The sequence below is a fragment of the Alligator sinensis genome, unplaced genomic scaffold (assembly GCF_000455745.1).
Source record: "Alligator sinensis unplaced genomic scaffold, ASM45574v1 scaffold628_2, whole genome shotgun sequence".
NCBI lineage: Eukaryota > Metazoa > Chordata > Crocodylia > Alligatoridae > Alligator > Alligator sinensis.
In genome coordinates this window covers 1,928,500-1,942,915 of record NW_005841833.1, presented here as the reverse complement: position 1 = coordinate 1,942,915, position 14,416 = coordinate 1,928,500, and the positions used below count along the sequence as shown (strand labels likewise).

Genomic DNA, 14,416 nt, shown 5'->3' with positions numbered 1-14,416 from the left:
GGAAAGAAGATCCACACTGATGGGGCGAGAGAAAGAGCCTCTCTCCCATCTACTTGCTCCCTTCCATTTTCCACTTCAGGGGTCACTGTGCTACACAAATCTTTTATGGCAGCAGCTTATTAAATATAATATAGCGGCTATCTACCCTGAATCCTTCTTAGCCGACCTCTTCCCAGGAAATAAAATCAGATCCAGTCAAAACTGTCCACAAAGCAGCTAGAGAGGGGCTCTCTCGCTCTCATCCTGTTCCACTCGCTGATGATGAATTTGGCTGTGTTACAGAAGAGGGAGTGCACACGAAGTGCTGCTAGCAGCAGTATTATAACCTAACACAGCTCCAGACTGTAGCCTGTTACATTTACATTTAGCATGCATAAAGACATTGAACGGGTCGCGTTCTTACGGTGGCCGCATGAAAACTATTTATTCTTTTCCTGTAACAGGGTTAAATATGGGAGGCAAATTCTTCCCGTTCTAATTTTACTACCTAATTGTCATGTGGAAAGACCATTGTGACCCTGAGCAGAGGCAGCTAATTACAGCTTCACGTCAGTTCGGCAGCCCCCAACAATCCTACCACCCACCCCTCTGGGAGCAGCGAGCAGTGAGATTGGCATAGCAGAGCTAATTCACGCTGGAGTGACGTCAAGGCAGTCGCATAATAGCTGCTAAAAATAGAGCGTGTAATAATATATGGGTGGGTGACAAGGGTCCCGCTTCCACCGGGGGTCTCGCTCAGACAGTGTAGAACGGATTGAGCTCAGCCATGTGGAAAGAGAAGGAGCTGCATTTTCGTCAAAGGCAGCAGTAAATCCTGCCCGCTCTGCACGCTGATGTATACAAATGTGCTGCCATTTCTTCAAGCTAGAATAAAGGAGGACTAAAATATCTGTGTGACACAGTCCCCAGATCGTAGCAATTCTTTCCTTTCGCTCACTTTTCCAGTAAAAGCTGAGCCAGTCGGTGGTTGACAGGGGTTGGGGAGGGAAAGAAAAGAAATCAGACTTTGCTGCCAAAATCTTGACAGGAAATCCTGAGGTCCTGAAATGTTCCTACCTCTACTAGCCACATTCTCCACCAAAGGGAAAGGGTGGAGAAAGGGATGGCAAGGGTGTATGGGGTTTTTTTTGTTTTTTTTAACAAAGACGGCATTGCCACTGTCTAAGCCTAGTGCAAACAAGGCAGGTGGCAGCTTTACCGCTATGTAATGGGTACGGGAAGTGAACCGTAGGCTCTTTCCTGACATCTGCCTAACCCAACTGGATGGAGGCAAGACCACCACCTGTGGTCTTACCTCCATGGTCTTTCACCCCATGATATCAGTGGGTCAGAATGTCATGTCACCCTCTCTTTCCTCCCCCTGCAAACTTTCAGGATTAAAGGAGTGAAGAAAAACTGAGCAAAGATGACAGGCTTCAACCCTTTCTTTTCCAAACAAACAGGCCTAGAAAATGGTGAGCAGAAAGAATGCTTGAACAAAACGTGACCATGCAGAGGACATTCATGGTTCTAAACTGAGCCTTTCAGAGACCCTCACAGCTGCTCCTAGAACATTTTTTTCCTCGTTAAACTTTACCATGTGGTATTTAAAAGGAAATATAAATGTGATCCATGGTGGCAGCCAATCTCCTCGGGGTTGGATACTTCAACACCAAACACCCACAGTGCACCAACAGCAATGAAATGCAGCAGTCGTCATTCGCCTCCCTTTTCACCTATATAATCGACCTTCCTTATCTTCCCAAATGGCCAATTACGGGCCTTGGCTGTGCAAGCAACATTTCAGCAGCCTGGAAGCCAGCTGCGTCCTCTGAAATAAAGGACAACTAGTAACATTTACCAACGACCATGGAAGAGCATGCCTGTCACCTAAACTCTATTCTAGGAAAACCCAGAGCAGGACGCATGCAAATTAATAGCTACTCCTACCAAGTGCCTCCTATAGGTCCGGCACTTCACAACAGACAGAAGCAAGCCCAGAAAAGGGTGATCACCCGAGGAATGCAGCTTTATAAAATCTTCTGTGACGTTCTACTAACAGGGACTAATTCCCCTTGGTGTCCACTTTCTTTCAACACTGATCACCTCTAACAGCTGTCCCTGCTTTTCCTCTCTCCCCTCTGATCTTTTTTTTAATTTTTTTAATTTCTTTAATTTTGAAGTTGGCATGAACTCCACCATCTGTAATTTCAGGAGTCCCAGCTCTAGCATGTGCCTCAACAGAGCATGCTGAGCCCTAAGCAGAGGTCCCCTGAAGGACTGAACCCTTCACACCAGCAGCACAGGCCTCTATTATAGGGGCTGATGGAGGGTACCTCTATGCTGAGTTCAGCACAGCCCTTCAAGTCACTATTGAAAACTAAGCCATGCTCATTCACTCTGTACGCTCCAAATCCAGCAATAGGGATAAAGGAGTGCTAAAGGGAGGCCCCTGCTGCTGCTTTTGAGACATCTGTCTCTCGGAGAAGCAGTGGAGGGCACCCAAGAGTGTACTTTACCGCCTTATTTCCAGGCATGCTGCATAAGGAGAGGCACAGAGTGAATGGGTTTAGTTTTTGGCAGCACCTTTGAAAGTAGTGTGGAGGCAGTGTACACATACCTGGAGCAACTCTACTGATGGCATTAAATAGGCTCTTCATCTCTGTGGGCATCCGGTACTGATGGGAGCCATGATCATACTTGCCCTATGTGTTACATCAGCCAAGTTCATGCTCGGACCAAGGATGGGGTCACTAGTTATGAATCCCATTACAAACCTCTCACCTCCTTTTTTTGAAGACCGTGAGGACTTGGAAGACGTGGACCACTGCTTAGTTAGCCCTCTCCCTGAACCAGCTTCACTGTTATCCGTGGCATGCTCTGCATCAGCAGAGGAAAGGGCCTTGGCTTCAGCATCCTTCTCGCCTGGAGAGTCCTTGTTGCTGTGCTGCTCCGTCTCATTTTCGTTGAAGCAGAACTGGGCCATCTTCTGAGCCAGCATCAGCTGCGCCTCCTTCTCAAGCTGTCGGATGTCCTCGATGGTGAGCCCATACCATTCATCCTGCCAGCACCACGCCTGCCGATGTGCCCGGACCATCACCTTCCGCAGGCCTGCAAAGCAACAGCATGCCAGTGACCAACACGGCTGACACAGTATAAGAGGTTATGCCTCCGGAAGAGAGCCTGCTAGCCAGCTCAGCATTAAATCTAGTGGCACTAATGATACCAGCCTGACCAACCTGCAATAAAGAGCCCTCTGCTATGAGTGGGGGTTGGAATCTGTATACAAATTAGCCATTTCACTGTCCTCTCACTTGACTTGGTTTATACCTACGGAGTCGATGCTACAGTGACACACAACAGGTCCAGGCCTGCACCTGCTAAAATCCATGCAAGCTTCACTAACCATTTTAAAAATGTGAAGTCTCATAATCCAAGCCCAGAGCTATATTTCATGACTGGCTCTTCTCTAAACCGCAACTAAAATCTCAGACAAACCTCTGCTTTGAATTTTTGGGAGGCTTGAAATCTGCATCCAAATGTTATCGGTTGGACACAACGGCGGCCCTCATCATGACAATAAAGCTTTGCAGATATACCGGTAGTCATTTAGGATTTTCGATGGAGGATGACTTGAAAACTCTGCATCCTCAAATCTTATTTATTGTTGATGGAAGCACAGAGCAATAAAACCACAGCTTTGGCATATGCACAGCATGTTCCAGCTTTAAAGACTTTAAAAAAAATATTAGCAAATTAATCCTCTCAGGCCCTCGGTGAGGTAGGTAATTAATATTATCCCTATGTAATGCATTGAGAAATTCAGTAGGGATGGGCTGAGGGACTCGTTCAAAACAACAGTGAGAATGCATGCCAGAGCCAGGATTAAAAGCTGAGAGCTACCAGAGCAGTGCTGTACCAAGGAGGTCCTTGGCCTTGGCATGCTGGCTGCAATAATGAAATACAGAAGTGATGGGGCTGTCCTAGGTTTGCTAAATTAATTAGAGAGGAAAAAAGGCAAGACATGGGATACAGATCTCAGCACCATGGAGAACACACAGAGGAAAGACCTCAGAAGCCATCCCTCCACTCCCTCTGCTGTTGGCCAAGGGCAGGGTTTGCTCCCCACAGGACTCCTAGTCTTCCCAAGAACAGCTGGAAATTCAGCAGCACCTATGAATGAGGATTTAACACCCAGCTGCACATATATTTTTCAATACCAGAAATCTAAAGCCAATGTTGTCTTTTGTTTTACCAGCCCTCCATTCCTCCATAGCCATCCTAACACCAAATGCAGGTTGGAAAGCTCAACTTTCAGGAAAGTTACAACACCCTGAAAAAACACATAGTTGTTGACCTTAAACACCACATCTGATTGCATTGACCCTCTCTCACCCCCATCTCAGAGCTCTGCCTGCCTGCATCGTCTCCAAAACTCAGGAGACTCGTTAGTGTGATAGCCTCTGCTTGCACATGTATACAGTAATACATCAGTTGCTCTGCTCAACTTCTCTGAAAGTGTCTCTCTCAAGCCTTAGGATAGTTCTGATCATAGACCTTTGCTTTAATGGATTGGCATCATTAGCCCAAGAAATCCCTTGGGGCAGCAAGGCACACACCTTTAATTCCTCTTCACCTCCCTTTGACTCACATCGCAGCCCTTAGGATCACAAGAATTACACTGAGATCCCTCCTTCCATCAGAGGGAGCAGACTTCCTGGCTTGTACCAGGACTATACATGTGACCAGGCTGAGTAGAGATCCAAATACTACTGGTAAAAGAAAAATGTGATTTGAAAAAGACATTGCACAGTGTAACTGCCATTCTGGATGAAGCTCTTTTCAGTTTATAAGTAAAAAGATGTTTTTCCCCTTCTCATTGTTTATCAGGCCCACAGATTCAACCTGGAATACGATAGTTAATCTGCATCTTTCTCTCTCTCCGAGATAGGACAAAACCTGGAAAGACTGAGACTTTTTAGGCAAAGCGAAATCAAACCGTGACCTGCAGAAAAACTTTTTATCCCCAGCAATGGAACTATCTTCATCTCTAAGCACATTTGAAATATCACCAATCGCACTCATTTTATGGCTAAAGAACTGGGAGAGAGGGGCAATGTCACCTTTCCAAAATCAAGGAGGTCTGTCACAGCTGGGAATGTAATCCTGACCTCAGGTCAGAGTCCAGTGCCTTATCCCCCAAGGCCAGCCTCCCTACTCAAGCACAAAAAGATTCCAAGCTTGGCCGTCAGATCCCAAGAGGTCTTTGTGGGATTGCTGGTACAAAAATGCTTTTTTGCTTGTAAATATGGAAAAATATGATCTGATGCCAATCAGAGTAAGTAACCAAAGAGCCTTCTGATGCCTGCTTGCCAGAGGAGCGCTGCAACAAAGTGGGATATTGGAAGAAACATGGCAGAGAAAACCACTGTCACTTGGGAGTAGAGGTCAGCGCTAAGCGTGCCAAAGCTGGGGAAGGGTTGTGTTCCTCCGCTTGGAAGAGTTTTAGACTGGAACGCAACAGAGTGGTCAAACAATGCAAGGGGAAAAGAAAAGCAGCTGACTGTCCCTGCTATCAAGTCATTTCCTAAAGAGCTCTTTTTCTGCTCTATTTTAAGAGAGACAAATGGAAAAGGAGAATAGGAAGCAATTTTCATCTTGGAAAAAAAAAAAAAAAAAAAATCACAGAGTAAGCTGTCACCTTCTCCTCGCTTACTTCATATTCATTTGCACCTCCATTTGCAGAATGGGAGCATAACTCTACAGCCTCTTACGGAGGCAAATTACCCACTACGCTCAGTGGGAACTTGTCCCATCACAAAAACATCCACAGGAAACAACTCCTGTCAGATAAGCACCAAATGCCATTTTTGCAAACCAAATAATCTCAGGCAGTGCTTAATGTGGTTTAGCACCTGTTCCAGGAGTGCTCCCTTTTGGCTAAAATGAAAATCACTGTAGTATTTTTAGTCCAGAATGAACTAGCCTCTCTCCACATTGATTTAATTAAAATATTTTCCACTCTCAAGAAAGGTCAGCTCTTGCCATAATCAGGAGGCTGCAAATACTAATCACTTGCCTTTTGACTCATTCCAGCCATCCTTGTTATAATCAAATTAAAGAAAAACTTGGAACCGTCTATCAACACAAAGATGTTGGGTGGCTCTCTCCATGGCTAAAGAGTTTCCCCTCCTTAGCTTAGGGTTTGTTTTGCTAGCTGAAATAAAACAGCAAATACAATGCAAGTCCAGTGCAACAACACAGCGTAGACTAAGAACATCTGAGCAGCTGTTTTTTTACGCACACAGTGACGTGTCCCAGAAGCATCTTATAACTCACTCTTGCAATTTCCTGGCAGCAGATAAAGGGCTTCTGATTTTCCTTGTGTGACGCTTCATTTGTTTGATCGTCACGACAGATATCGTAACCTTGTCATAAGAGTTTGAGCTGCGTGAATGTTTCTGATAAAATGTAACCCTGAAGTTTTGCATTTATTTCCCCTCTAGCCTTCCCTGTTTAGACCAGCCAGTGCAAAGTGTGTGGTAAAGTCCACAACACGTCTCTAAGACTCTTTAAGACACTTAGAGAAGCTGCTTGCTAACACTTAGAGCTTTATGTGCCAGATCAATATATTGGAATCCTTCTGATTTCAGCGAGCATTGCATGACACTGAAGATGATGTTTCTGTGTGCAGAAGAACCCTCTAACACCAATTATATGCAATTATACTGAAATATATTCAACCTAAAATATACTGGCTTGCCCAAAAAGCTTTCCAGCCATCAGCACTGGAACAGGCATTGCCTAGAGTACAGAATGTGCATTTAAGAACAAAAGTTGGTCTAATAAAAGATATCAGATTTACCCAAAGAACCTTGTCTGCTTTTAAGAACAAAAGAAATTAACCTGCACGCACAGGTTATGAAGCTAGTGGAAGAAGTGAAAAACCTAACCTTGTGTAACACTGCGAACATCAGTGTAGTCCAGCTCTACAGGTACATGCTAACGCACCTACAGCGAGCACAGCAGACGAGACCAGTAGCCTGCACCAAATGCCTCAGACAATCACAGTACGGAGCAACTCTCCAATTAGTCATCAAACAAATGGCGACTGCTATGCTCAGACTGAGAACATTTCTACACCCTCCTCCAGAGCCATTCCCTTCCTAACCTTCTTGTTCCATAACCCATCCACGCATTATACTTCTCCTGTATCTTAACTACATTCATGTTTTCTTCCCTGCCCAACCTTTCTGCCAAAGTTATACTCTGCTTACTTTAAGGACCCTGCTACAGGTTCAAATGAAAGTTGGGTAGAAACCAGCTACAGAGTTGCTAAACTTTTTCAAGCACTAACTTTATAGTTGGTTGGCTCCTTTTATAGCTGGACAGTCATTTTTATTGTGAGATAATTACTTTGCACGTGTGGCTGTTCTAACTTGACTGCATGATGAACCAGTTAATTGTGTCACAATTACTGTGCACATAGAATAAAAAAAAGAGGGTTGGGAGGGACCTCAGGAAGTTGCATCTAGTCCAACCCCCTGCTTAGAGCAGGACCAGCCCCAACTAGATCATCCCAGCCAGAGCTTTGTCAAGCTGGGCCTTAAAAACCTCCAAAGATGGAGACTCCACCACCTCTCTGGGTAACCCGATCCTGTGCTTTTTCCAGGTGAGAAAGTTTTTCCTGATATCCAACCTAAATAGGGTGGCCATCACAGAGAACAGTCCAGTTGTCCTCTATTGATATGAAACCCGACGCCTTTATGTCCTCTGTATTTTCTCTTCAAGAGAAAAATAGAGGACATAAAGGCGTCGGGTTTCATATCAATAGAGGACAGAGGAGCAGAAAATCAGGATGTTCTCTATGATGGCCACCCAAAACCTAAACCTCCCTTGCTGCAACTTAAGACCATTGCTCCTTGTTCTGCCGCCTGCCACCACTGAGAACAGTCCAGCTCCATCCTCTTCGGATCCATTCTTCAGGGAGTTGAAGGCTGCAATTCCATCCCCGCTCAGTCTTCTCTTCTGCGGCTCAATAAACCCAGTTCCCTCATCCTCTCCTCATCAGTCATGTGCCTTACCACTTATACGCCATTAGACATGTGGCCAGTCTAAATTTATTGTGCGATTAACTAGTTAATTGTGTAATATATGTAACGTGTAGCACGGGCCTAGGGGAACATAGTTTAAGCAAGGCTGTCCAATGCAGGCTCTTGCCCAGCTGGTATCACTCTGGCAGCTGGAGTTTCCAGGCTCTCCCCACCCTCCTCTATCTGCCACTTCCTACCTTTGCCCCAAGGCACAAGGCCATGCGGTGAGCTGAGGGTGAGTCTGGGGCTGCACTGTAGGGAATCACACCTATGGGGTGCAGCAGTGGGGAGAGGGGGAGTTCGTGCTCACACAGGCATGTGTTACAGCAATGTGGAGGGTCATAGCTGCACAGCGCACCTGGCTTGGCCTGCACAGCACATGGCCTCCACTGGTGCGGCCCCTGGGGCATGTTAGAAGTTGGACTGCCTTGGTTTAACATAGCACATATTGCAAAGCATTATAACTTCAGCCTCCTGGATTCTACTCCTGCTTTGGCCATTGGTTTGTTCTCTCTGCACAACTTGTAGATCCAGCTCCTGAGAGGCATTCACGTGTTGCTCTAAATCAGCACTGCAAGACTCGACTCCTGAGTGGAATAGTAGACTCAAATCAAAGACATGACTCGGCACAAGCTGGATGCCTAGACTCCCCATACAAAAACTGGAGAGTTACACCTTTAAGCAAGGGATCTGTAGGGCAAGTGCAAAGCTAGCCAGGACCACCATATAAGAGTTATAGATCCAGTGGACCTAATTTGAGAGGGCCACAGGTACATAAGCCACAAATGTGGCGCACCTGACACCAGGGATTCCATTAACTACCCACATGTTTAACATCCACTACTCATTTAATTGTCTCTCTCCACTTCAAAGATTTCTCCAATTTTATACATCTTAAGAGTCACTTCAGTTCATCAGAGATGCATTATTTCCATCAACACAACAGAACAATAAGGATCTGGATTGGCAGACAATCAGCTGACATGGCTCACTGCAAGGATTAGATCAACTGAACAAAGACTTGTAGGAAATGCACAAGTGCACTTCTAAGAGATCACAATTTAACTTATGCACAACTCCTTCATGAACTGAAAGGAAGACTGAGAGACTGCCCAAGAGCTTCCACTTATGCTAGACTGACTCTAGCAGAACAATCGATGCCTATTACAGACAATGGGGGACCTTCCTTTGATGGTCCCGACTAGAAAGCATAGTGTGACTGCTCTGCTTTGCGATGCTAACAACTAAGCAGTTGTTCAGCATGATGTTGGCAGAAAAAAATTCAAGGAAGCTTTTGCAAATAGCAAGGAAATATTGCCGAGATCAGATAGGAAAATTAAATGTGAACAAAAAGCTGGGTAACATTACTTAAAGGAATCTAATGTTCTTCAAGATCTGCAACTGAATTAAGATGATACATTTTGTCTCTCCATTTCTACTTTAAAAACTACTTTTAAATGCAATTATGAAGATCTTTCCCTTTCATTTTTCTTGGAACGTACTAAACTCATTTCTGAGACATTGGTTTAGTAGCATGGACATACCCACTGCTCTCGACTGCCCTGCCTTCCAAGAGACAAGTGTTTAAAGCATTTTCTATTGAGGTTTCATGTAGTCAAGTGCCAGGGTTTAACAAGGTTTTGTTTCAAGCAACCAGGAACAAATAATACTTAAAAAAAAACCATTTGCCTTGATAGTGAGTTACGTAACTGTAATAGTCATTTTCCAAGTCAGGATTAGGTGTGTAGCCATGTGGCTATCAGCAGATTCCTATAGCTCTTTCCAACATGGGCTTCCTGTAATACCTATGGTGGATTCTCCAACTGCATTCACTTGTGCTAATGTGTGATTGCTAATTTTCCCCCGAGAGTCTTCGCTCTTGCCCCAAGCTGGGAAAACACACCACACTAAATTCTTATTTAAGAGAAAGTCTGGCAAACCAATTTTATCTGTTGCTTTCACTTCACAATGGCACACATGGATTTTGGCAAAGGCTGGTAGTGCCAAAACGCTGTGAGAAAACCTGTTCCCCCAGCATTCCCATAGTGGTTCTGCACACTCAAAAAAAAAAAAAAAAAAACAAAAAACTTGCTAGTTTACATAAGCACACAACTCAGGGGGTGTTCCCCTAACTGAACCAAGCTTCCACATCTTCTGAAGGTCAGCTCTTCAATACGTTAAAATTTAGCGATTTTAACTAGCGAACTCCACATTAACCAGTGAAGACCCTAAATTCTAAGTTTGGTTGCTGGAAGAAAAATGTATGGCACGTATTTTTCAAGCAGGTTACGCTCATCTCCCCTGTTCCCTTTGGGGCATACCCTGTTGTAGGGTTAGCAGGCAAACCCAAGGGAAAAACAGCTCCCATGCAAATGTCATTTTAAATAAGATCCAACTGGAATGGCTCAGTAGTGGGAACAGCAGGGTTTCTGCATTAGTTTTACAATTGTCTGATGAAAAGAACTCAGAAAGGAGTGCCAGACTAACACAGAAACACGTCGTTCCAGTGCTAAGACTGTTTTAATGTGGCACCTGAAGTGACTAGAAACATCAGGAAAACATCATTTAGGCAAAAAAAAAGGTGGGGCTGTGCCAGCCAGTTAATTAGCAGTGCAATCTATGGCCACTCGCTCCATTTAATATGCATCAATACCATTAGTCTTTAATGATGATGGATCTAAAGGGCGCAACATTTCTATGCTGCTGAACATGCCTGTTAGAGGAGAGCACCTTCTTCCCTGCCTAGGTAACATGGCTCTAAGGTCTGGACTTTTGGGAAGGGCACTAGGCAGACCGCAGTGTTTTAAGTAAACATGACATTTATTTTCAGATAGGTCACATGTCCTGCCTATTGTGGCAAGGCTCAGAAACTGTAAATGGATTTTCTGCAAAGACAAAGCACAAATTATTACCCACCCTTCTACTATCGCCTGACTTGGAGACATAACTAAGTGGATGCTGCCTAACACAAACAGCAGCCTGCCTTCCCTAGAAGCACTGATCTAAGAATGTGTTCATTAATCAAAGTGGCGCCTTTACTAGAGCTGAGAATAGTCATCGATCCACATTCAGGTGTGGGCACAGGAAGGTAGAGAGCTTTAAGTACTGCAGCGTGACGGGCTGCAAAGTTGTGACTATGCAGAGACACCAGCCAAGTCTCCTGCCTCTTGGAAGTAAAAGCGGGGAGGGAAGGGGTAGAGGAGTAGTAGATCCGATTTCCTGCAACTACATTGGGGAAGAGAGGAAAGGAAGTGGCAAATCCTTCCCTTTACTGAACCTTTTCAAAGGGACTCAGAGAAGACCAACTCCTTGATATTGGAGCAGCAGCTCAGGATCTGGCCCAATAGAAGAAAATGCACCAGACCTTGAAAAGCACTTGCTGAATGTGTGACAGATGCGTTCCTTCTTCTGAAGAGGAGGAGGAGGAGGATTTAAGGCTTGGCCTACACTGGGTTGGAAACAATTCCCAGAACGCAGCTGTGGCCAAACATGGCTAAGGGCTGTGCACAGTATGATTGCAAACAACGGGACAATGCTGACTACAGTGAGCAATCCCACAGTTGTTCTGCTTGGCACTGGCAGGACCAGATTTCTGATATGCCAAAAAGGAGAGACTCGCATTATGTCAACAATATTGTGTGCTCAGCACTGAGTTGAGTTTCCAAGTGTCCGCTTAAGCCCATCTGCATAGAAAGAAGACTGGATACACACTGCTTACTTCCTGTGATAGATGCCGCTCTCCAACTGAGAAATGCTAGGAAATCACTTGAAAATTTTGACAGGAATAGGATGGAAAATAAGACTGGAAATCCTTACCAACGTCATGGATGAACCTCTCGATTTTGGACTGCATTCCCCAGTATCGGAACTCTACTTTACAGAGTTTATATGCACACATGATCGGATATTTCCCAGGGTTGTTCGTGTACTCCTCAATCCAGTCTTCTGAGAGTGGCCCTCTTCTTGTCTTCAGAGATTTATAAAGCTTGGGATCCTCTTCCGCCTTGTATTCATGTAGAGGGATAGAGTCTTTAACAATATCAATAGGATCTAAAGGCAAGGAACACAAGCCATTAAAAAAAAGTTTCTTTTTTCCCCTGAAGGAATATAAGCCCCCATGTTTAAAGGTGGTTTGGGTTTTTTTTTCCTTTGATGATTACCAGAAACATTAAAACAATTTAGCGATTTTTTTTAAATTTACCCTTAAACAACAGATATTTAATTGTATTTATATTTGTCTACGTAAGGATGATGACTTTCGCAAAGGAACTTGCACATGTAGTTTTAAGTAAATGGAGACTTCACCCCTAGCTGATATTTTGGCCCAGAGAGGCTATGCTTTAGGTCCATCTATTATATCTTTTCAGCTGCAAACAGCTCTCATATATTCTGTCCTTCATATCCGCTAATGCCACCCAAAATGCTGTAAAGCGCTGCCTAACTTCAGAGGCTTTAATACAACTGTCCTTTTCTAACAATATCATAGAACAGACAGTAGCTATTGAATACCATACCCTGGGTGTGAGCTTACTAAACTCATTTTTTTTGGTGTTATACTGCAGAGACTATGCAATCTACATTTTCTGCCTTTTAAGTCGAAAAATGATCTAATATACACTTTAGCAATGAAGGGGGAGGGGAAAACCAGCCTTGCAGAACTAATGAACATATCCTAAAAGGCCTGCAAATGAACCTGAAAACAATGGTAGAGACATCTAAACCTCAGGTTTGAAAATGTGGCATCTCCATTATTTCCTGAGACATGGTAGGCCATTTGATAAGTTCTGTATGAGGAAACATGACTCAAGTCTATTTAAGAATGAGTCAATCTACTTCACAAAAGGCTTGGAAGGCAGGTTTGGCATTTGGTGACAAGAACACGCTAATCCTGGTTGAAAATATAGAAATTCAAGCCTACAGAAATTAAAGTAAAATTGCATCTTGCCATCTCTCTTGGTCCATCGATACACAGTGTTTCAGGAGTGGTTAAGAAGGAAAAGGTGAAGCAGCCACTAGGTGGCCGCCTTCATAGCTCATGGACACTGATCATCACTAATTACACAGCTCCTAAAGGAAGCCAAGCACGACTCAAATCAATACCTGAGAATCTCGGCAGTTTCATACGCAAGCGATGCTTTAATATGGTGCAACTATAATAGCTGACACTCGCTCCCACGCAACGGGTCTACTGCAAATGCTAAGGGGACTGGCCATTAGGAAAAGCGAAAGGAGCCAGGATAACACTTGCCAATTTCTTTTTACAAAGTTTATAAGGCTCATTACCCTGATCTGCTAAGGCGGCTGCAAACAGGAATTCAGCACAGAAATGACACAGAGGGGAAAGTGGAAAAGATCCGGGAAGTCTAGGCAGAAACAAGCTTCTTGCTGACAAAGCTTGTATGCTGTTAAAAAAGAAATTAAAAAATGACAGCTTCAGGAGCTTTCATGTTGTGGTATCTCAAAGATCATTGGAAGCCTTAATCCTCACAGCATCCATACGAGTTAGGGAAGTGTTGTCCCACTTTACAGACAGGATAACTCATCTGCCTAAAAACCACAAGTGATCTACTGAAGGCCACAATAGGCCCAGATCTCCCAGTTACTAGTTCTTTGTTGTAACAGCTGGACAATGCTTCGTCTGCTGAGAAAAATGAGCATTTATCTTCCATCTAGCAATCGAAAGGCAAGATAAAAGAATACAAAAGAGGGGTGGAAAAGTGATATTCACCAAGAGTTGTCTGTCTTTTTTCTGCAGGAGAAAGGTTGAACACATTGAAAAGCTCTCCTGGATCAGCTTTGTAGTACGTTTCAATATCAATAGAGAACTTCTCCACAAAAGGGCACGTGTACCTGAAAAAGAGAAGAGTTAAGTGGCTTTTTTAGACTAAAACCTTCTAGACTTAATGAGCAGTGAAGTGCTGTCATAACAGACATGTAAAAACTGGCTGCGAATCCAGGCTTGCTCTCTTTCTCGTGCTTTACTTTAAATATGCTTAAGATGCAATCTGTATATACAAAAAAAGGAGCCAGTGATTCTGAGCTGTGTACTTTTTTTTTTAAGGCAAGAGCATGGCTTGGGGGCACAGTTTATATGGAAATGCTCTGCAAGCAGAGCCGACCGGAGCAATGTGCAGGTCCCGGGGCAAATCAGCTTGTGCGGGGCCCCACCCCTGCCCTGATCCCATGCACCCTGGATGCGGAGGAGCTGCTGCCACCATCACCAGCGGCAGGGAGGGGGAGTAGTAAGCGGCCAGATGTGAAGCCGGCGACAGCAGTGCCAAGTCACCGCAGCCACTCTGCGCGGCTCCGCGGGGCCCCCCAAAGCACAGGGCCTGGGGCAGTCG

The 14,416-nt window shown here is 44.5% G+C and overlaps 1 protein-coding gene across 11 annotated transcripts in view; it reads right to left on the bottom strand.

Moving 5' to 3' along the window:
• Window positions 1–14,416, bottom strand: part of PITPNM2 (phosphatidylinositol transfer protein membrane associated 2) — a 177,835-nt gene that overhangs the window by 42,273 nt on the left and 121,146 nt on the right. For all 11 annotated transcript variants that reach the window (XM_025198266.1, XM_006015129.3, XM_025198257.1 and 8 more), the window contains 3 exons: window positions 13,801–13,922; window positions 11,889–12,122; window positions 2,764–3,090 (listed from right to left, as the gene is read on the bottom strand). In XM_025198266.1, coding sequence (XP_025054051.1) covers window positions 2,764–3,090; window positions 11,889–12,122; window positions 13,801–13,922 — 683 coding nt within the window. The remainder of the gene's footprint in view (window positions 1–2,763; window positions 3,091–11,888; window positions 12,123–13,800; window positions 13,923–14,416) is intronic.